Source organism: Saccostrea echinata, unplaced genomic scaffold, assembly GCF_033153115.1.
Source record: "Saccostrea echinata isolate AGI-Se365-2 ecotype Australia unplaced genomic scaffold, CSIRO_AGI_Sech_v1 ptg000001l, whole genome shotgun sequence".
Classification (NCBI taxonomy): Eukaryota; Metazoa; Mollusca; class Bivalvia; order Ostreida; family Ostreidae; genus Saccostrea; species Saccostrea echinata.
The window spans coordinates 13,507,501-13,532,706 of record NW_026889750.1 but is presented as its reverse complement, the minus strand read 5'-3'; the positions used below and the strand labels follow the sequence as shown (position 1 = coordinate 13,532,706).

Here is a 25,206-nt window from a genome sequence, read left to right as displayed (position 1 = left end):
TACATTTTAGATGAAGCACTCTGAGTACCCAAGATGATTCTAAGCCAATTAGTACCTGAGAGTAGGTCATGGTGACCTACTTATCACTTGTCATTCTCTGAGGACCCAAGATGCATCAACTAAGTTTGTGAATTCTAATCCAATTAATACCTAAAATATTTTTCAAATCATAACCATTAAATTTCAAAAGTAGGTCACAGTGACCTACTTTTCAGATGACATTTTTTTGAGGACCCAAGATGCATCAACTGACAAAGATTGATGATTCTAAGCCAATAAGTACCTGATATATTTAAATAAAGCCAAAAATTTTCAAAAATAGGTCACAGTGACCTCCTTTTCAGTTGACTAACTCCGTGGACCCAAGATGCATCAACTGACAAAGTTTGGTGATTCTAAGCCAATTAGTACTTGATATACATGTATTTAAATAAAGCCAAAAATTTTCAAAACTAGGTCACGGTGACCTACTTTTCAGTCAACCTACTCCGAAGACCCAAGATGTATCAACTGACAAAGTTTGATGATTCTTAGCCAATTAGTACCATAAATATTTAATTATAGTCATAAAAATTGAAAAGTACGTCATGGTGACCTACTTTTCAGTCGACCTACTGTGAGGACCCAAGATATATCAACTGACAAATTTTGATGATTCTAAGCCAAAAAGTACCCAAGAATATAAATACAGCCATAAAATTTCAAAAGTAGGTCAGGGTGACCTACTTTTCAGTTGTCGTACTCCAAGGACCAAAGATGCATCAACTGACAACTTTTGATGATTATAAGCTAATAAGTTCCTGAAATATTTAATTAAAGCCATAAATTTTCAAAAGTAGGTCATGGTGACCTATTTTTCAGTTGACGTTTTTTGAGGAACCAAGATGCATCAACTTACAAAGTTTAATGATCATAGGCCTTAAAATGTCCAAATTATGCCTCTAAAACGCTTTGAAATTGAATGCCTACAAAGTTCAAAAAGTAGGTCACTGTGACCTACTTTTTAATAAATATGTTTTATGGCCCCCAGGTGCATCATCTTACAAGATTTAATGATTCTAAACCTCTCAGTATTCGAATTAATGACCTTAATTGTTTTGAAAAAGATTAGGCATAATTCAAAAAGTAGGTCAAGGTGACCTACTTTTTAGTCGATGTACTCCGACGACCCAAGACAATCAACTGTCAAAGTTTGATGATGATAGGCCTTAAATTGTTCAAAATATGCCTCTAAATCATTTTGAAAAAGAATGGCCGCAAAATTTAAAAGTAGGTCATCATGACCTACTTTTTGGTCAACATGATATGAGGTCCTAAAGGTGCGGTCACACGATGCGATTTTTCATTCGATTTTCCATCCGATTTTTCCATTCGATTTGCTTTCGACTAAAATCGTACCATGTGACCACCCAAGTCGAAAGTCGAAAGCAGAATCTGAAAGTCGATTGGAAATCGGATGGCGTCCGATTTTCAATCGACTTTCCAGTGAAAATCGTGACGTCACAATGACATTTCCCGCGACGCGAAATGAATGGTCGTTACGTTTGTCATCTATAATGAATGTATAAATTATTGACAAAATATAAGGATACCCAGTAAACGGCAATTACGGGTGAAACTGGCAATTATATAAAGCATACAAGTCATAAACTTTTATTTTATTCCCGTAGTTTGCGAAGACGGAGATTCATGTGTTTATAGAATGCCAATTTAAGATTAAAGATTTTTTTTTGCATATCATAGATTTAGCTTGATTCAAATCTTTGCATTTATCTTTAAAAAAGAAGTTTTAGATATTACTTTTCAAACCAGCACGGATGCTTAAAAATCTAATTAAAATTAGATCTTTCGAGTGCTTATGTTGTTGTAAATTAAGATCTGCATGCGGTACACACCATATCCGTACTTCAGTATGCTAGGGGTTCACGGCAAGATACTTTTGACTTGACGCCGCGTAAACACCCCAATTCTATCAATAATATGAACAAGTATTTTTTTAAGTATTTGCACGGATTCTAATTATAAACATTCGTCACAAGATTCAACTTATTTCATGTATATATATGTAAACGTGTAGAATAATTCAAAATGGTAGATTTTAATTTTCTAGAACTCACATAAAAGTACTAAATGAAGTGGTTAACTAGATTAGGTTTTTAATTTTTACTCCTACAAGTAAGAGCCTCTGTAAACACCCCTACTCTCCTTATATAAGGAATTACTAACGAAAAAAATAGACTGAAAAAAAAAACTATTTATGTTTATTAGGAGAAATTACGTTGCTGTCTTTTCTCCTTGAATTATCTTCCTTATTTCCTTTCAAATCGATGTGATGTAGCATTGTACATGTACCTCTTACTACTGTAAAATTATATGTTTGTATGTTATTAATTTTTTAACTCATGTAACAATACTTTGGTTTGAGTGAATAAATTGAACTTGGACTTGCCCCCCCCCCCTCCCCCCCCCCCCCCCCCCCAAAAAAAAAGATTCAACATTGAATTCTTTAAAAATATTAATGATTAGTTTACATATCATCAGGGAAGTTTTTACGTCTTATTTTTATTTATTTTATTATTAATTTTTTAGGAAGGTAACATTCTTTACTTACCTACCAAAAGTTACTTTTATTAAAATTTTGATTAACTTAATTATTGGAGCGTCTGGTGAATTTGATTTACAGTGTACCCAGTCACGCATTTGAAATATACACATAGTAATCAATGGGCTGTAAGTATTTCACTTACAGTAATTTGTGAAAATAAAAAGGTGATATTTCAAATGTTTTCAATAATATTTTTTCGTCAACTGCTGGTCAACGGAACAAGTTTAACTTTTGCGACGTAGCTATTTTACCTTTCTTGTTAAAGCGAAAGTGTAGTGCAGGTTCTCTTTAAAAATCCTTATAAATGCCGAAATGAAAAAAAGAAAACATAACCCTGGAAAACATCAGATACTTCAGACAAGTTCTTTACATGCGGTATGTTTTCTTCAGACATAACCTGTAGATTACGTCAACATCAACGTCATAATGGGGCAAATGACGTAATGTTAAGCTGAATGAAGGGGAAAAATATTTTCATAATGATGCTTTTTAGGTTTATTACAATAATCAGAACTACTTCAAACTAAAAAAAAAACAAGTACCTGTTCATTTCTTGTCAAAATCGTTTGTAAATCGAATGTAAAATCGTATCGTGTGACCACCCAACCAATCGACTCCAATCGACTTACCTGAGCAAGTCGAATGAAAATCGAATGAAAAATCGCATCGTGTGACCGCACCTTTAGATGCATCAACTGACAACATTTGATGATCCTAGTCCTTATAGTAAGCAAAATATAAACATTTTAATAAAATGTAATTTTTGGTCAACTTTGAAGTGACCTTGAGAGCACGCCCTTTGCCCCAGAGTAATTCCCTGTGCAAATTTTAATCTTCAACATATCCTTATCCTTTTGTGTAAGTTTGGTGATAATCTGCCCAGTGGTTCTTGAGAAGAAGATTTTTTAGCAACCAGTGCTTTTGTTTCTATTGTCCTAATTATCTCCCCTTTTTTAAGGGTCACAACCCTAGTTTTAGTATAAACGGGAGCCCTTGGGCAAAGGATACCCTGTGACAAATTCGACAATAATTGGCCAAGGGGTTCTTGAGTTATGGCCCATATTCTAACAAGAGGCCCATGGGCCACAACGCTCACCTGAGTCAATATGGCTCTGCTGTTCTTCATCAGCAGATTTCTTCTCCTATATGGTGGTCATGATTTGAACAAATTTGAATCTACACTACTTGAAGATGATTCCATATCAATATGACTAATTGTGGCTTTGTTGTTCTTGAGAAGAAGATTTTTAAAGATTTTCCCTATATATTCCTATTTAAAACTTTGATCCCCCATTGTGGCCCCAACCTACTCCGGGGGGTCATGATTTGAACAAACTTGAATCTACACTACCTGAGGATGATTCCATATCAATATGACTAATTGTGGCTTTGTTGTTCTTGAGAAGAAGATTTTTAAAGATTTTCCCTATATATTCCTATGTAAAAGTTTGATCCCCCATTGTGGCCCCACCCTACCCCTGAGGTAATGATTTGAACAAACTTGAATCTACACAATCTGAGGATGATTCCATATCAATATGACTAATTGTGACTCTGTTGTTCTTGAAAGGAAGATTTTTTTTTCTATATAATCCTATATAAAACTTTGATCCCTCATTGTGGCCCCACCCTACCCCCAGGGGTCATGATTTGAACAAACTTGAATCTACACAATCTGAGGATGATTCCATATCAATATGACTAATTGTGACTCCGTTGTTCTTGAGAAGAAGATTTTTTTTTCTATATAATCCTATATAAAACTTTGATCCCTCATTGTGGCCCCACCCTACCCCCAGGGATCATAATTTGAACAAACTTGTATCTACACTACCTGAGGATAATTCCATATCAATATGACTAATTGTGGCTTTGTTGTTCTTGAGAAGAAGATTTTTAAAGAATTTTCCTATATATTCCTATGTAAAAATTTGATCCTCAATTGTAGCCCCATCCTACCCCCAGGGGTCATGATTTAAACAAATTTGAATCTACACTACCTGAGGATGATTTCATATCAATATGACTAATTGTGGCTTTGTTGTTCTTGAGAAGAAGATTTTTAAAGATTTTCCCTATATATTCCTATGTAAAACTTTGATCCCCCATTGTGGCCCCACCCTACCCCCGGGGGTCATGATTTGAACAAACTTGAATATTCACTATGTAATGAAGGTTTCACATAAGTATAAACTTTTCTGACTCAATGGTTCTTGAGAAGAAGATTTTTAAAAGATGACACCAAATTTTCACCAATTCTTAATTATCTCCCCTTGGAAGAGGGCGTGGCCCTTCATTTGAACAAACTTGAACCCCCTTCACCTAAGGATGCTTTGTGGCAAGTTTGGTTGAAATTTGCCTAGTGGTTCTGGAGAAGAAGTTGAAATTGTGAAAAGTTTACGCCAACGACAGACAATGGACAAATTTTGATCAGAAAAGCTCACTTGAGCCTTTGGCTCAGGTGAGCTAAAAAGTTTACGCACACCGCACAAATGGCCATAGCATTAGCTCTTTGAGGCTTTGGCTCAGAAGAGCTAAAAATAGGAGGCCACAATGGCATTATGTAACAAAGATTCTGTGAAAGTCTCATTAAATTTCATTCAGTGGTATAAGAGGAGTTGCAGAAAAGAGATAGGTACCTCAAAGCGTAACAGATGGACGTACAGACAGAGGTACGGACGGAGGGACAGATGGACATCCTGATCACTACATATCCTCCCAATTTTCAAGCGGGGGCTATAACAGTCGGACAGACGGACATTCTGTTCACTATATACCCTCCTACTTTTCAAGCGGGGGGTATAAAAAGACCTGTTATTGCTTAGGCAATAAGTACTTAGTTATTCTTTTTTTTCCTACTTTCTTCTCAGGTACTTTTTTGCCTGCAAGTGTTCTCATAGAACCACTCATCCGATTTACATAAAACCTTTTTAGGGTAAATAGGGATGTTGTGTAGATGTGCTAAATGTAGGTCTTTTGCGCGCACATTCACATGGAAAATACTCTATAGGGAATGCACAGAGACAATGTTTAGTTTCACTGGATGAAGAAGACGATTTCAGAAAAGATTAAAAAAAGGAAGTTTCAAAATACATTGGGATTTTATTTTTGAATTTAAATTTTTTAAAGATTCTTCCTACATATTCAATGTAAAACATTCTTTGCTCATTGTGACCCCATCCTACCACATGGATTATGATTTGAAAAAACTTGAATTTACACTATGTTATGAAGTTTTTCATGTATGTTTCAACTTTTCCGGCCCAGTGGTGCTTGAGAGGAAGGTTTTTTAAAAGATACCATTTTTCCACTAATGCTAAATTACCTCCCCTTGAAAGAGGGTGCAGCCCTTTATTTGAACAAACTTTAATCCCCTTTACGAGTAAAATATATGGTTATTGATTGGATACCATCATTTAACTGAGGGAGCCTATATAATACAAAAATAATACCTGAAGCGAGGGAAAAAAAAGTAGCTGTAAATCAAGAGTTTTTATAATACATGGGTCTGTAGCTCTCTGGTTTGTCTGTCTAAATCTTCTCAACCAGAGAAGTAAAATTATGCAGCTAGGACACATTTTGATTAGAAAAGCTAACTTAAACCTTTGGCACAGGTGAGCCAAAATAAAGCAAACAAAAGGCCCATGGGTTACAATGCTCATCTGAATCACTTTTACTCTGTTCTGCATCAGACCCCCCCCACCCCACCCCCCCACTTCCCACCCCACCCCCCCACCCCCAATACATATATTCCTCTGTATTCTTTATCGTTTTTGTGACCCCTATACACTGGGGCCATGATTTGAAGATAAATGAATCTTCACTACCAGAGGATGCTTCACATTAATTTGACTCATCATAGATTTGCACTTGTGAAGAGAGTTTCAAAGATTTTCCCCTATATAATCCTTTTTTAGGCCCCACCCTACCCTGGGGGAAATAATCTGAATAATTTACAATCTACACTACCTAAAGAAGCTTTCAACTAAATTTAATCTTTTCTGGTCCAGCAGTCATTGAAAAGAAGATTTGTAAAGGTTTTTCCTCCATATTTCAATGTAAAACCTCGTTTCTATACTGTGCCTCTATCCTACCCCCAGGGGCCATGATTTGAACCATATACAAGCTTTACTAGTTTAGGAAGTTTACATCTTTCTGGTGCAGTGGTTCTTAAGATTTTTCCTAAATATTTCAATGTAAAACTCTGATCCCCCTTTAGGAGGGCATAATTTGTGAACAATTTACAGACTTAACTACCTCAGGAAGCTTCGACATAAGTGTTGGTTTTTCTAGTCCAGTGGTTCTTGAGAAGACGATTTTTGAAGATTTTTTCTCATATATTTCAATGTAAAACTTTGATCCGCTATTGTGGCCCCACCCTACTCCAAGGGGACATGATTTGAACAATTTACAATTGTGAAAAGTTTGCAGACTGATGGACAGACAGACAATCAGATGGACAAAGGGTGATCAGAAAAGCTCACTTGAGCTTTCAGCTCAGGTGAGCTAAAAAATGTATGCAGACAGATGGATTAACTGCAATTGGGCACCAGCAATTTTTTTTTTGGTTCTTATGAGTGCCTTTATGTGAAGCATATGTAACTTTCAACTTACCCCACTTTAACTAAACATTTTACTTTCTGATCCGGAGATACTTTGACCAAATACTTCAGAGCTTCCTTCATATTTCCATACTTTGAACAAACATCTACAAAAGCCTGACAAAAAGAATTCTTTTTGTAAATTCAATGTTTCTCTTAAATTGTTGAAAAGAATAAAAACCAGAAGTCTCTGACAAGACTGTAGCTCTACTGGTTGTACTTATAAAGGAAGATAAAAGTAGCACTTGGACTTTAAACTTTGCAACAGCAATAAATATAAAAATGATTCTTTGTTAAGTCTCTTTTTGTGGCAAAGTTTATTGCAATCAGACTAAAACTGTAAGAGGAGTAGCCTTTTAAAACAATTTTACAGAAATTCTTATTTAAGTAACCATGGCAACATCAAAACAAAATCAAAAAACAATAACAACAATTATGTATCTTAGTGTAGTCTACTTGTATGCCAAGTTATACTGAAATTAAACAAAAAGTGTAGGAGATTAGCGTTTTGAAAGTATTTCAAGAAAATTTCTATTTTTAGTAACCATGGCAACACTGTTTATGGAAATCCAAAACTAGTAGAATGAATTATGTATTTTAGTGTAGTCTAATTGTGGCCAAGTTATACAGAAATCAGACCAAAACTGTAGGAGGAGTAGCATTTTGAAAGTATTTCAAGGAAATTTCTATTTTTAGTAACCATGGCAACACCGTTCATCAAAATGAAAAACAGATATACAGAATTTTGCATCTTAGTGTAGTTTACTTGTGTATATTGAAATCAGATCAAAACTGTAGTAGGATTAGCATTTTAAAAGTATTTCCCAGAAATCTCTATTTTTAGTACCATGGCAACACCCTTCATTGAAATCAAAAACTGATACACAGAATTATGTATCTTAGTGTAGTCTACTTGTGTGCCGTGTTATACTGAAATCGGACTGAAACTGTAGGAGGAGTAGCATTTTGAAAGTATTTCACAGAAATTTCTATTTTTAGTAACCATCGCAACACCCTTCATTGAAATCAAAAACTGATATACAGAATTATGTATCTTAGTGTAGTCTACTTGTGTGCCATGTTATACTGAAATCGGACTGAAATCACGGTGTAGTACCTAAACAGTTGCTATTAGAAAAAATGCGCGTACATTACTGCTATCTGAAAATTGTTCGGTTGCTAATGGAAAAAAAAAATGGACGAAATGGTAAGTATTTTTCTTCGCTGGCTCAATAAAATGGTCAATTATTCAATTACCAAAGTTTAGCTGCTTATTTTTTCACCCTTACGGAACGTAACATACCTTTTAAAACTAATATGTATCTCTAATTTTTTCTGAATAAAAAGATTGTTAATGTATAGAACGAAAACTGTCGAAAGTCTCGGAAACACTTACATGCACATAAGAAATATATTTAATTAGTGTCAAAATATTTAAATATTTGATAAAAATGAATCGACAGATCAGTGTATTTTTGTAAAACGTATTGATTATTTCATAGAATTACCCATTTTAATCGGTTTCTTAAAAACAAAAGCGTTTTCATGCGGAGAAACTTATGTTACGGCTACTATTAGACAACAACACCGTTTCTATTGGAAATGTCTTAAGTTTTCAATTTTTCTTTAATACAGGTCCTTAATTTACATCTATTATGCAATAGTTTAGAAAATTTTATCTGAAATGTTCATTCTATATTCTTTTTAATAACCGACTTGTTTACATAGATATGACTAATAATAATAGTAGTGTTTGTTAATACCCTGTACATTTACTAAGTATCCTGCACACAATAAAAATTGTTAGTCTTTAAATTATGTGCATCATCTGTTGAATTTATTAGATTTCACCTGGGTAATTACGGTAGATTCACAAATAAAGGATATCTCATGTTTTTTGTTTTTTTTGTGGGGGGGGGGGATAAATTTTTATCCAATGAGTTGTGGTAATATAGTTTCTTTAGAATGGGCTTGTTCCAAACACTTTTAAAAAATTGAAGGCCAGATAAGCAGCATCGGATCCTATGTATAAGCAAGGCAACCCTAGATACACCATCCTTACAAGTTTCGTCAAAGTGAGCGGCTCGCTCGAATAACAGACCTTATTACAGATGCTACTATATCCTACATCCAGTTCAATAAACTACTTTTTTTAAATTCAATTTTTGATGTACCGGTACAGTATGGCCAAACACTCCTAACGTCCAAAAATTATGTACATGTATTGAAAATACGAAAGTGGAATTGCACACAATTCCCCCCCCCCTTTCTATTTCGAAAAAGACTACATATGTCTGTAAATAATTGTAATGCTCTCTCCTTTAAATGTACATAATTATATATTACTTACTGGATAGAATATTAGCCTTTTTCATGTTCGGATCTCCACCTTTTTTAAAAAAAGGGGGATGTGGTTCCAAGCCCACTCAAAAGAGACAGAGAGAGAAATAGAAGTAAATATAAGAAAACTGCCAAACAAACAAGTAGAAATCTTTTCCATCTGAAAAACTTCCTTCTTTCAAGCCCCCCGGGGGTGGGCATGATTGTCTCTTCTATCTGTATAAATTTAATAATCCAGAAAATCATCCAAAAGGGGGAATCGGACACCCTCTCCATTCAAGATCCGATGGTTTGAATAATGCGTGTTAATTGTATTTTGTGATGCTACAGCGTACCAAAGCACTACCGTCAAAGGTTATACTGAAAATTCACTAGATATTATTTAGGTCTAAGTTTACATATAGGCTACAAAAATTTTAAAAATTAAAAAAAAAAAAGTTTTCGAAAGCTTTCCAAAGCTTTTGAAGTACTGATGGTAAAGTTCTTTCATTTAATTTAAACTTACGTTTCCTTCATATAGCTTTCTTTTTGATTTTGTATAGTGATGTTTTTCGAAAATCAGCTCTACTTGGCAGAACACAACAAATTCGAGTTAAGTTGATAAATGTCAATTGTACATGTAGACATTGTGTTCCATATGCTCTTTGGATGTTTTAAATATATATTTTAGGCCTGTGCAGCCATAAGATTCTTATTTTTCTCTTTCTTTGATTTAAAAATAAATTATATTTCAAATAGCAGTCGGTGCATTATTTTCAGTTAATAACTGGTGCCTACATACCAACATTTCTGATAGTAACCGTAACTTAAGAAAATCGTGTTTTGTCCAAAAATCTCTTTCAAAATACACTTTTTATAAAAAATTATTATATCTACGAATTATCATAGATTGACACATCTTTACATACCAAAATGAACTCAAACTAACCTATAAATGATGAAAAGAAGCATGGAAACTTGGAGTATATTGACTTGCGAATGGGTACATACTTCAGAAATTTTACTATATTCAAATTTTTAGAAGGTTGTTCTACTAAATACATCTGGCGTCATTTTAAGAAATCCCTTACTTGTTCCGTGCACAAGGATTTTTCTGAGACTTAATCGATTTGGGGTCACTTTCTGACAATTTTACCTCTTGTTACAAGTTCCTCCAACATATTTATTTCAGCTAGCAGCCGTAAAATTTACGACTAGAAACAATGAACGCTTTTTTGTTCAGATAGCAACTGTTTAGGTACTACACCGTGGAAACTGTAGTATGAGTAGCATTTTGAAAGTATTTCTATTTTTAGTAACCAAGGCAACATCCTTCATTGAAATCAAAAACCGATAAACAGAATTATGTGTTTTATTATAGTCTACTTGTGTGCCATGTTATATTGAAATCAGATCAAAACTGTAGGAAGAATAGTGTTTTGAAAGTATTTCACAGAAATTTCTATTTTTAGTAATCATGGCAACACCATTCATTGAAATCAAAAACTGATATATAGAATTCTGGGTCTTATTATAGTCTACTTGTTTGCCAAGTTATATCGAAATCAGATCAAAACTTTGGAGGAGTAGCGTTTTGAAAAATTGTTTACAGATGGACAGACAGACAGACGGACAGACACCTTACTATCGCATAAGCTCTTCTGGTCTCTGACCAGTAGAGCTAAAAATTAAAAGTGTATAGGGAAAAAAAAAACTCGCAGTGTAAAATCACTATATTCATCGTGATATTAAATCCCTGAATTCAATAAATGGTTAATGTTTATTACATAACTAGATTTCTTTAAAAATGATTCCTGGCTACCAGTAGATATAATCATTAAGTTCTGTAACATCACATATTTTTCACGGGTCGAATTTTCAGAGTCCATGAGTCACAACACTCACCTGACTCAATATGGCCCAGCTGTTCTTCATCAGCAATATTTTTTCTACGATATATTCTTTCGTAAACTTTATTGTGGCCCCACCCTGCCTCAAGGTGTCATGATTTTTATAGATGTAGTCCCACCCTATCTCTCCCGGTCATGATTTAAACAAGCTTGAATCTACACTATCTCAAGATATTTCCATACCAGTTTGACTAAATATGGCTTTGCTGTTCTTCAGAAAAAGATTTTAAAAGGTTTTCCCCCTATATATCTGTATGTTAAACTCTGATAGTGCACTGTGGCCCAACATACCCCTGGGGGGGGGGGGGGGGAGGGGGGCATGATTTGAACAAACATTAATCTGCACTACCTGAGGATGCTTCCATTTCAATATGGATAAAAAGACTTTTAAAAATCTTTCCTATATATTCCTATAAAAAACTATGATTGCCCAGTGTGGTCCAACCCTATCCCTAGGGGTCATGATTTGAACAAACTTGAATTTACACTACCTGGGGATGCTTCCAAAACAATATTACTAAACATACTTTACTATTCTTGGAAAGAAGATTTTTCAATATTTATTTCTGTACATAGTTCTATGTAAAACTTTGATCCCCAATTGAGGTCCCAGCCAACTCCGGGGGGTCATGATTTGAATAAACTTGAATCTACACTACCTGAGGATGCTTCCATATCAATATGACTAAACATGGCTTCGCTGTTTGTGAACAGATTTTTAAACTATACATTCCTATGTAAAAATTGATTGCCCAATGTGGCCCCACACTACCTTATAACACTTTTTTATATGTTATATTTTTTCCTGTATATTCCTATGTAAAACTTTGATCCCCCATTGTGGCCCTATCTAACTCCTAGGGGTCATGATTTGGATAAATTTAAATCTACGCTATGTAAAGAAGGTGTCAGATAAATTTCACCTTTTTTGGCCCAGTGGTTCTTGAGAAGAATTTTTTTTAAAGATATTACCAAATTTTTCCTATTTCTTAATGATCTACCCTTGAAAGAGGTTTTTACCCTCCATTTGAACGAACTTTAATGCCCTTTACCCAAGGAATCTTGTTGAAATTGTCCTTGTGGTGCTGGAGAAGAAGTCGAAGATGTGAAAAATTTGCAAATGGACATACAACGAACAAAATGTGGTCAGAAAAGCTCACGTGACCTAAGAAGTTTGTTCATGGGGATTTGATTGCTTGGTTGAAAAAAATGTTGAGTTGTTATACATTTGAAATTCTATATTTCGTGAAGGACATGAATTAGTAGGTTTCTTCATACCATGAAAACAATGAAAATAACCCATCTACCTCCCGAAAATGAATGATTTTTAATGAATTATTTTTTTTGAGTAATTACGAGTGAAATTTGTCACTAAATTGTTTTAATTTCCTTTTTCTCTTTAAAAAGCTTCTTCAGATCAGCAGATTATGACCTGTATTTATCATTAAACAGTTTTTCTCTTATAACCGTTAGTTGTCAGTTTTGTTTCTGGTGGAATCAATATATTTCGAAGAGATGTAATAATATGATGCAAGTTTTAATTAAGAAAGGAAAAGTTGAAATTTGATTTCTTTGATCGCTTCCTGTGACGACCAAAAGTGCTGGCTGACAAATTTAAACCTATTCTGCAAACGTATCTGTCAAAATCAATCCCTGATAGTTTTATGTCTTAAGGACCCTCTCTACACCAGTGCAAAATGTTTTTTGTACATTGAGAAAAATATATTGTGTAAAGGTGTTAATATTGAGCTCATCTATTTAATTTTTACTATATGGTACGTGCCATATACCCCCAGGAAAAATGTTCAAACACAACACAGTATCAGTGAATAGAAATCACTGCTGTTACTTCCATAGAGACAATACATGTAAATAACATGTTCAATTTATTTATTTTGGCATTTTAAAATGTTAAGAATACTTGAATTAATTACAAAATGAGTAATATACTGTAAATTTCTTTCATTTTTTTTTTTTTTTTAAAATTTAGATCTAAGAGCAGATCACTCTAACTACATAAAAATACCATAGAATCAGAACTCTTTAGTTTGCAGTGTAGAGAGGGTTCTTAAAACGAATTAATTATTTCATAATGAGTTAAGTACATATATGTATCTCCTTATAATCAGATTCGCTTATTCGCATGCAAGAAATTTTCGCGAGGTTTGCAACAGATTCATAGTCATGAATATTCCTCACCGTGAACTGGTGTAAAGACGAATAATGACCCACATAGAATAATGACCAGGGGGTCATTTTTCAAAGACAAAAAACGACCCCCAAGCCATAGAAAAAATTGATTATTTGTAGAAAAAGAGCCCTAGGGGTAATTTTTTTATGTGTGTGTCCTATAAAAAATTTACCCCCGTTGAAAAATGACTCCTTTTCCAACAGAGTGCATGATACAAAATAACAGGTGATTGATGCTAAGGTTTGAACCTCAATGTTTATTACTAGTATTCTTCTTTATGCCCTTTTTGACCAACATTTTTATTTTGCCCCCTAAAAATTTCAACTTGAATCCGCTATAATCCACAAGGGGTCATCTATGGGGGTCATTTTTATTCACGTGGGGTATGCAGATTTTTAGGTTGATGACACTTTCTCTACGGGCAAAAGGGTCATTTTTCGATGTCGAATAATGACCGGGGGTTATTATTCTATGGGGTCATTATTCGTCTTAATACCGGTCATAAAAGTCTCTGTTATTTTTTTCCCAGATAATCTACATCGATGTGGCTTGTAGTACAATATCAACAGCACATGGTTATTTTAAATATATCCAGAATTTTTACAATTCACCTTGATTCATACTAGATATGTATTCTTTTTCAGGGTTTGTATTTAGTTTTAAACATCCGTAAATTTCATATCAGTTACATCAGTTACGAGCAATTCAAAGCCAAAGTTCTGTTTGGAGCAATTGTTTTGTAAATTGGGTTACTGCCCTTCTTCTTGTTTACTGAACCCCATCACGTTTTACATTTTAAAAATGCAAGCACATTTATTTCATTTTAAAACATTTTAAAAATTTTATTAAAGGTTAAAAAAAAAAGAACACGATACTATTCACACACACTATATAATTGTCCAGATGAATAAAAACTTCATTAAGAATTAAACAAGGACAGTGAATAAAAGCATCAGACATCAGACATCATGCCAGACCTAATTGTGAATGAAAAATCGACAGATTAGACATTAATGTGTTCACAGAATTATAGAGTCAGAACGCATTAATCACTCAACATACCCGATCTATACCACCCATATCTGATCACGTCTCGTTGGCTCTCTAGTTCTGTGAACGCATCGATGACCCAGTTTGCATAGGGAACTTTCACTGAAGTAAACTTTAATATCATCAATCTTTATTCCCGCCTTCAATTCTCCTTTTTATTTCTGTGCCATACTAGGCCACAAATCGCTTTTTCTTTACCAAGTCTTTGAACTGGGAATTTTGTGAAAGATCCAGTGATTACAATTCTCCCGTACCCCCCTCCCCCCATATGAATTTAACGATAATGCTGTTTTTCTTTAATTTTTAAGAAATGATTCTGTTCTGTGTGCAGCAAAAACATCAAACACACACAACTTCAAAAAGTCATCTAAAAATAATTCAGTCCGGGATCGATCCAATGCAGTGCCCCCCCCCCCCCTCATTTTCTGAAAGTAAGGAGCGGTCTTTGTACTCAACTATTCCCTTAGCCCCGGCATATTAAAATATGTCTATTGACAACAGATCCAACATTGCGTAGCTTTTTGATATAGTCCATGACTTCGCTATCATACTTCCCCAGGATTGGGGGGTCTTCCCCGTGACGCTAGTGGCAGAGAATTACTAGTACATGTACCATCTTCGGAATTCCGTAGTTTCCTTAGATACTGTTTTTTTATAGACTTAACAGTAGACTCATTTATTTCTCACTGTAGTTCTTTAGAATAGTGTTAAGCAGCACTCTTACTTCCATGTTCACAGGCCCACTTAGCGATCTGGAGTGTAATGACTATAGTTTCCACGTTTATGTTTTTGGGATTTTTCAATTGTCTCCATGACACGTCATTGGCAACCTGAACGGACTGTGTTTTTTTCTGGTTTATCTTCCAAGGCGGGGTCAGGCAACAATGACGATATTTCTGTTGAGATGCATGGACCATTATTAACATGATTTGAAATCAAATTTTTTCACAAAGACATTATAAAATAATTTTTTAAACAGTCATATCTTCAGTATAAAACACTTGCTACCATTCTCATTAAAATTCCCAGGTTAAATGACTGAAGTCTGATAGCTAGGTACACTTCAATTACACAGTCCGGTACCTAAAAATAATACATATTAAAGAACAGCTCACTACCGTACAAGTATAAATAACAACATGGGTGTAGATCTTAAATTTTTTTATGCGGAAGGTGTTTTCTAAAAAAAAGGCTTTATCACGAAAATTAATCGTCGTGAACTAGTTTACCCCTGGTAAATCGCGAAATAAAGTTGTCGTGAATAAAAGTTGGTTTACAGTATTTATCTCGTTGAAAGGATATAATTATCTAGTTATAATGAGTAGGTAGTAATCTCGTTAAATTATACTTTCATGTAAATTAATTGAATCTAATTCATTGAGAAATATTTGTTAAGAAACAATATTATACTTTCATGTAAATTAATTGAATCTGATTCATCAAGAAATATTTGTTACCTGCTGAATGATAAAGCCACGCCCACCAGCGTAGCAACAGTCAACATTGCTTGACGATGGGTGATATTCCAAAAAATAGTGACTGCGCAGAATTTATGCACGCAAGGTTCATTGTTATATGTATTTGTATAAAACATTCAATATAATAAATATTGCATGTAATTGAGTGTAGCATTGAAAATTATCACCACTCGAAAACCATTGTCAACCTCAGTTTTCTTGAGGTGAAAATTTTCAATGTTACACTCAACTACATGCAATATTTATATACTATTGGACTTTTGCAAGAAGCACTAACTTTTACAGTTGACGGCTTACTTTTACTTACATTTAAACCTGTGTTAGGGATGTACGGAGGTACGGAATTGATAATTAATAAGAAAACCTAAATAGTGGTTAGAGTTATGGTATAATAATAATAATAACTAGAGCAAAGCTCGTTGCAAAGCAATGAGTAGGTCTTCCGACGGATGACGGACATCGAAAGTATTATATTTAGAGTTTTTATCCGAAAAATGATAAAATTTAGGCAAATTTCTATAAAATGGACCGAAAAAATCATTTTTTAAAAAACTTCGGCTTTCAATTCGGACTTTTCCGGCGTAATGACGTCACTTCCGGTTGACGTCGAAGGTCTCAAAGCCATAAAACAATCTTAAGACTCAATTACAAACCATTTTATATCATTTCTAATGATTTTAAAGGAAAAGCTTTTTTTTTAAAACCGGAAGTACTTTCAATGGATGGTTTTTCTTGTCGATTATACACTTGAATTTAAGTTCTACATGCTTTAATGCAAAACTGTTCAATTTTTTAAAAAATCAGTGAATTAATTATCACTTCCGTTGTCGACTGGAAGTGACGGATGCAAAAACAAAAGTCGGTATACACACCTTAGAGAGATGTTCTATCACCTCTGAAAATATCATGATTCTATCTTGAGTCATTTTTAAGAAGAAGCGTGGACAATATGATAATTTAAAAAATGAAGATCGGACAAAAAATGCAACCAGAAGTGATTTTCCAAAAATGAAAAAATGGTCTGGAGATATTATAATGATGCATCATCCCTGAAAAAATCTTTGAAATTGGTCGATTAGTTCCCGAGAAATTGCATGTACTATGAAAAGGGAATAATAATAATAATAGAAAACAGAAGAAAAACAGTAAGGTCTTCCGAAGGAAGTCGGAAGACCTTAATAATACTTTATTTATAGAAGGTAACCCGATTAGTGCAAGCACTAGTCTTCCTCGGGGCCTTCTCCATAACACATATACAATGTATATATACAATAAACACAAATCACAACTATAAGACAATAAAATATAAACACTATGTTACAACAGAATAAATAAAACATCAAAATTTCATTAAAAGGTGGAAAGGATAGAGTAAGAAAAAAAAGTAAGATATTTAAATTCATGTAGAATCGGTACGTTTCGTAAGTAAAAAATTTTCAACACTACTTTTAAATATTGCAAGGGATTGGGAATTCCTGATACTAATAGGCAACTCATTCCAGATAATAACCCCTGAATATTGTAAAGAATTTTAAAATAAATTTGTTTTATATTTTGGTAAATGAAGTTCTGAATTTGTCTCTGAGCGTAACGTGTATGATACAGAACTTTGAAATTCAAAAAAGTCATGGATATAATCAGGAGACATACCATGAAATATTTTGAACATTAGAATGCTTTTCTGTAAATACAGAAGTTCATGAACTGTTACTTTTCTAGAGGGTCTTGGGGTTGAGGTAGAGTTCGGCTGATCAACAATAATTTTACATTCTGTTGCAGAGTCAGTGTGGCTCATATCTGGTTGACACTTTCTTTCATTAAGAAATTCATTCTTGTACCATTCAAAAGCACTAGTTCCTTGAATTAGAATGGTATTAGTGCTTCTGTAAATCGTTACAGTTACTGAATCACATGCAGATTGGTAGATGCACCCATTTCTTTTATTATTCCCATGGAATGAAAGCAATCTCTGAAGCACAGATAAAACAAATTCATGTTGCTGGCCATCGTAGTTTATGGTCACACTTTCTTTGTTAAGCTTAACCTGAAGAAAGTCTGGTATACTCACTGAAGGGGTTAAGTCCAGTTCATTATCTTTTCCATTAAATGATTGCGATAATCCAGTAAATGAGTTTAAAATTGAGGTAAAAAACTGGAATTTACACTAAGATCCATCATTTCTTCATCATTTTTTCTTATCAGCTGGGTATCGATAAGAGCTCATAAAAACACGTCTTATCTCTTCGACAGTCATATAGTGAAAGTAGTGCACAAGACAATGACCTAGTATGATTCTATTCCTTAACCTCTTTATTATGCACACTACACGCACATTTTATCAACTCCACTCTGTTTATTTCCAATTCTGGCATTCTTTACTCAGAGACCAGATGAAAAGAATAAGATTTTAATGCTTAAAAAAAACATAGGTAATCAGAGATTACAGAGCTCACCTCAACGAATGTTGTCTTTAAGTAAGGCAAAGTCCCACACTAAACTAATAATCTAGGAGTGTGCATCCCTAGATGCAACATTTATGCAATTTTGGTCTGATAGGGCTTGCAGCTACTTGGGAATAGACTTATCTGAAAACTTAAAACTAGTCACTCATCCAGAAAATGTAAGTCAAATCCAGCATCTGAAGCAAGTTTTGAGATTGTTCCTCCCTTGATGCATCATCCATGCAAGTTTGGTTCAGATAGGCCTTATAGTTACTTGGAAATGAGATCTGCTCCAAAGCCTTTAACCTGGTTACTCATCCGTAAAATGTAGGTAAGATCCAGCATCCGAAGCAAGTCCAGTAGTGTGAATCCTTAGATGTATCATCCATGCAAGTTTGGTCAATATAGGGTTTATAGATACTTGGAAATGACATCTGCTCCAAAAACTTTAACCTGGTCACTCATCCATAAAATATAGGTCAGATTCAGCATTCGAAGCAAGTCCAGTAGTGTACATCCTTAGATGTATCATCCATGCAAGTTTGGTCAATAAAGGGCTTATAGTTACTTGGAAATGAGATCTACTCCACAAACTTTAACCTAGTCACTCATCCGGAAAATGTAGGTCAGATCCAGCATCCGAAGCAAGTTCAGTAGTGTGCATCCTTAGATGTATCATCCATGCAAGTTTGGTCAATATAGGGCTTATAGTTACTTGGAAATGAGACCTGCTCCAAAAACTTTAACCTGCTCCAAAAACTTTAACCTGCTCCAAAAACATTAACCTGGTCATTCTTTAGCTGAAATTGCAGCATCTGAAACCTTGACTTGTACAATAAAACACACTAGAAGCATCCTCCATGCATCTCTGACTAATATAGGCCATAGAAGTACTTGAAAAGAAAACTGCTCCAAAAACCTTAACCTGGGACGCCGACATCGACGCCGACGGTATTACATAAGCTCCCCCAACTTCGTTGAGGTGAGCTAAAAAAACAGTTGGACGGTTTCTGAGAAAAAAATGAGATTTAAAAGAGGTATAGCGCACTTTGTATACCAAATGGCCTACAATATAGCACATTTACAAACATCCAAAATATTCCATTATTCTATGATATTAAGTAAATCTAGGTATAAACAAATACAAATTATACCATTACCTGGCAAAAATAGTCATAATTATCTCAAACAAGACTAATGAAATTTACAGAATTTGTATGGGATATATGGAGAACTATTGAGTGATCATTCAAAAACTTAAGATTTATATATTTGAACCAACTTTAACCAGAGATAACTTGAAAGGGTTGTGTTCTTTTGATATCGTAGTATACTGTTACATTAAAATCTTTTTGGTTAAACTTGGTCTTCAGATTCAAAATTGATGATAAACCTCAGTTATCCTATTTTCCTGAAGACTCTAAGTCGGGGATATATATATGTATAAAAGACACATGATGTATTACAAGTTTGCGTAGCTTAGTGGTGTACGCTGAACTGTTTTTGTGTTTGAGGCCTCTGGTTCAAGCCCCCCCCCCCCCCCCCGATCCAGATTTTTTTTTCCATTAATGATAATTATAAGTAGGTATTTAATTCCTTTTTTTCTAATGCTAGTTAATTTTTTTTCATCATATTTTCCGCATAATATAAACATCAGAAACAAATATTATTGTTCAAGTCTGTCTGCTAACCAGATACATATGAATTTAACTGTAGCTGACTAATATAACATGGGTTTTTTCGACTAATACGTACTAAAGAAAAAGTAGATTCATTGATGACGTACTTAAGACGCAGCAGTAGTTCCCGAAACGAATAGTGATGTAGACCTTTCATGATAACAAAATTCTTGAAAACAGTCAAGAAAAAATCTTGATACATAATTCTGTAAAACGTTAAACAAATAAAAAATATAAAGAATACTAGTTTTTGATTTGATAAAAGTGATATATTCATATGTGCAGAATGACTAATTCTGAAGTTATCAAGAAATATCTTGTATATAGAGTTTTTTGTGAATTTATAGCCGGAATCAGTGCATAAGTTTACAGGTAAATATTTTAAATGATATATATGTAGAAATAGTCCCGAATATTTATTTCATAAAGTTGGTTTCCTAAGCCAATACGGCAAGTAAATTTATTTATAGTAACAGGTACTTTCCATTTAAGGACAGACGATACGTTCCTCAATAATATATAATTTTTTCCAAGATTTTGTCATTGAAGTATTGCTACTTTAACATGTTTACTCACAAAAAATTGAGGTACCTTACCAGGCATTTGTGCAAGATACCAGAGGATGATGTTTCCTATATAATCCTTTTGGGAAAATCTTTATTTGTCAATATAACATTTTTTAGTGTTTTGATTATTATAAGACAATAAGAAACCTGCTAAGAAATCAGAAGGTAATTAAAGTTTTGAATAATTTTCATACATTACGAAGATTAGCAAAACAGATATTTGAGGAACGTATCATCTGACCTTAAGGTTTTGTCAAAGATCAAGATGTCCAAAATTTATTTTTACAATAGCTCAAAAACTATGTGAGATATAAGGTTAAAACTTTTACAGTTTATAAATATATCATTGATTAACAGAGAGAAAATATCACTTGAAAACAAATATTTAAAAAAATATATTTTTTGAGAAAACAATTTCAAAAAATTTGCATATTTCTAAAGAAATGCACCTGCTTAATTCTGTACTTTTAGTGAAAACCATCATTGCAGAAATAATATATGTTTATCAATGAAGGGCAAGTTGGACGTGAATGGTCTCTGAAAGGCTGTTATTGAAAGCATGACATGTATAAAGAGAAGACACCCATAAAATCCGCCATTTGCAATGTACTTTCGGTTTCAAATCTTCACATTTGGACAAAGTAAACAGGGGAAACAACTTTCCAGAGGCAATCGAAGTCCAACTTGCCCTTCATTGATAAACATATATTGTTTCTGCAATGATGGCTTTCACTAAAAGTACAGAATTAATTAGGTGTATTTTTTAAAAAAAATTTATGCATTTTTTAAAAAGAATTTTTCTCGATAAATATTTTTTTAAGTATTTGTTATCAAGTGATACATTCTTATCTGTTAATCAATGATATATTTATAAACTGTAAAAGTTGTAACTTTATAAACCACATAGTTTTGGAGCTATTGTAAAAATAAATGTTTGGACATGTTGACCTTTGGCAAAACCTTAAACCTGGTAGTAGGCGAAGCGCTATACCTCTTTCATTTTTCATTCTTCGTATGTTTCAATGCATCTGGTCACCATTTTTAAGAAAGGACACTTGTAACAATGTGTCCCTCCTTCCTCCCCCTCATAACATAAGTACAGCCATTATATTTTATTGGGGAGAAAATTGGCTCTGGGGGAAACCGCACTCTATACCTACTACACAGAGTAGGATTCCCCCCCAGAAAATTGAATGTGGTGTGGGATTTCCGTGGGGGAAATCCTACTCTAGAGCCTATTTTCCGGGGGGAAATCCTACTCTAGAGCCAGTTTTCCGGGGGGAAGGGGGGATTTTAGAGGGGAAAGCCTACTCTACAAGTCTGGTTTCACAACCGGTATTTCCGGCAAAAATAGTTTGCATGGAGATGACCTATTTAACTTCGGTATTAGCCCAAAATATCTGTAAAAACAATTACTTGAAAAAAAAACAAAAACTTTTTTTTGCATCGCTCCCTGTCACGACCGGAAGTGACAGCAACGTACGATTTTCACATGATGCAGATATACTGATGACTGGCTAACAGTCCTGAAAGATTTAGACTTCAAGTGTGTACTATTACCGAGCAATTGCGTGAACAAAATCTCATTTTGAAGACAGGAAAACACGCAACTGGAGGTGAATTTTACAAAGATATCTGATGATACACTAGATATCTGCAATCTGAATAACATACAAATTGTATATATAAGTCATTTCAAAAACTTTATCTATAGGCGATATTTATTGGAAAGTTAAAAACACAAATTACATAGTTTTTTTTTTAAATCGGAAGTTGTTGTTTGTGTCTTAATCTTTAACCGTCTCTGAGATCTCACTCGGACTAAGCAATTGTGAAAAAAACCCCGAAAATCGGACATATCTGACGAACGGAAGTCAATTTTGAAAAAAAAAAAACCGTCCCGAGGTATTTTCATTCTCTATCATCCCTGAAAATTTGAAGAAAATCCATCCACCTATTTCTGAGAAATCATGCCGACAAAAAAAAACAAAAAAAACAAACAAAACAAAACAAAACAAAACAAAAAAAGAGGGGGGAATAAATAGACACTTATTGCCTAGGCAATAACAGGTCTTCTGTTTTCTTGACTCCTTTGAGAGAAAAAAAAAATCCTTATATAATTAGATAACTCTAAAAAATTAATAGAAATCACCAGTAATATATCAAAGATGTGTAAATGCAGGTAAAAAATGAAATGTCTTCATTTCCGAATTACTTTCCCGTTTTCTTTATTTACTTTCTCTTATGACCGGAAGTGTTCCAAACGAATAAAAAGTTTATTATACACTTAAATTATTCCCCAAAAGTTTCCCTAAAAATACTCATATCTGAGACAACTTCTGGTTTCACTGCCGCCACTGCAGCGTAAATAGTTTGCATGGACATGGCCTATCCAACTTCGGTATTAGCCTTAAATATCTGTAAATACAAAAATATTTGGAAAATTTACTTTTTTGCACCACCTACTGTCACGACCGAAAGTGACAGCGACGTACGATTTTCACATGATGCAGATCAACTCATGACTGACTATTAGTCCTAAAAGTTTTAGATTTCAGTCTTTTACTGTTTTTAACTGCTTCCAAGCCATTGGGTGAACAAATTTTCATTTTGAGGACAGAAAAGCATGTGACCGGAAGTGAATTTTACATAGATATTTGACGTTGCTTAAGACAATTGCAACCTCAATAACATATATAAAAATCATAGCAATTACTTTATTTACAAACAACATTTATGGGAAAGTTAAGAACCCAAATTACGTATTTTAACTCTTAGAACCGGAAATTGACGTTTTTGTTTCTAGTGGGACCAACATATTTAGAAACTGCGAAAGAGATGCAATAATGTATTGCAAATCTTTACTAGATAAAGAAAAGCTGAAATTTTCGACATCTTTCATCACTTCCTGTGACGAACGGAAGTGATGGCTGACGCGTTTATAGTTAATGGGTTCGCCTACACCTCAAGGCCTATTACTCCTATGTCTTTTACCGTTTCTGAGATCTCACTGGGACAATATATTTTGTTTTAAAAAACGAAAATAGGACATATCTGATGACCAGAAGTGAATTTTGAAAAAATGAAAAAAAGTCTCGGGGTATTTTTATTCTCTGTAATCCCTGAATGTTTCAAGAAATCCAGCCAGCCAGAGATCATGCCGAAAAAAAAGGGGAAATAATAACTAAAAACCTGTTGCCATGGCAACAACGTCTTCCGTTTTTTCTCCCTTTTCCTTTATTCTATATACTCATATGAAAAAGGTAACATAGATTACCGTTGTGCAATCCCTATTATTCATTCATACATGAAATATAAAATTTATGGAAAAAAGAAAGAAGATAAAAAAAAATATCAGAGATCATTTTAAACATAAAAACCTAAATTTCAGCTACAGAAGGGGAAAAAAAATCGGAAATCCTGGGGAATGAACCCAGGTCGCCCCCTTGCAAATCCAGCGCCATAACCATAATGTTATATTACAGCGGATCACCACTTCCTAATGAACAAAGACGAATATCTAGGGAATAGGTAAATCAATTTTAAAACAAATTATTTATTAACTTTTCTGATCAGATTGTCAATTAATCGTATTATTATGGAGAAAATATTTAAAAATTAAAAAGTTGAAAAATAGCTATTTTAATTCTCTTCCTATGGCGATCGGAAGTGACGGAACCGCACTTTTTGAACCCTAAGCACAACTAGAGATGACTCCTAGTATCATCCCTGAAAGTTTCCGACTCTGATCTTTAACTGTTTCCGAGATCTTTCACTGACAATATTTTAAGGCAAAAAAAAAAAAAAAAAAAAGAAAAAAAAAAAAAAAGAAAAAACAAGAGGCCCATGGGCCACATCGCTCACCTGAGCACATTGGCTAGGAAAAAAAGCAAAAATCAGTACACTTAGTCTATTGAAAAGTTTACAGGGAGGGGGGTGTTGAATTTTAAACTACCTGATGATGCTTTCATATCAATATAACAAATGGCTTTGTTGTTCTTGAGCAGCAGATTTTTTTCCCATATATTTATTTGTAAAAATTTGATCCCCCATTACGGCCCCACCCTACCCCCAGGGGCCCTCATTTGAACAAATTTCATTCTACAATACCCAAAGATGCCTCCATATCAATTTGACTAATCATGGCTTTTCTGTTCTTGAGAAAAAGACTTTTTCCTATATATTCCTCTGTAAACTTTGATCCCCAATTGTGGCCCCACCCTACCCCCGGGGGTTATTATTTGAACAAATTTGAATCTTCACTACCTGAGGATGCTTCCATATAAATATGACCAATCATGGCTTTACTGTTTTTAAGAAGAAGATTTTAGAGATATTTTCCTATATATTTCTATGTAAAACTTTG

The 25,206-nt window shown here is 34.0% G+C and overlaps 1 protein-coding gene across 1 annotated transcript in view; it reads right to left on the bottom strand.

The window, feature by feature from the left end:
* Positions 1-25,206, bottom strand: part of LOC133185339 (vacuolar protein sorting-associated protein 16 homolog) — a 765,182-nt gene that overhangs the window by 6,262 nt on the left and 733,714 nt on the right. Inside the window, exon 21 of the mRNA XM_061320487.1 lies at positions 7,220-7,323. Coding sequence (XP_061176471.1) covers positions 7,220-7,323 — 104 coding nt within the window. The remainder of the gene's footprint in view (positions 1-7,219; positions 7,324-25,206) is intronic.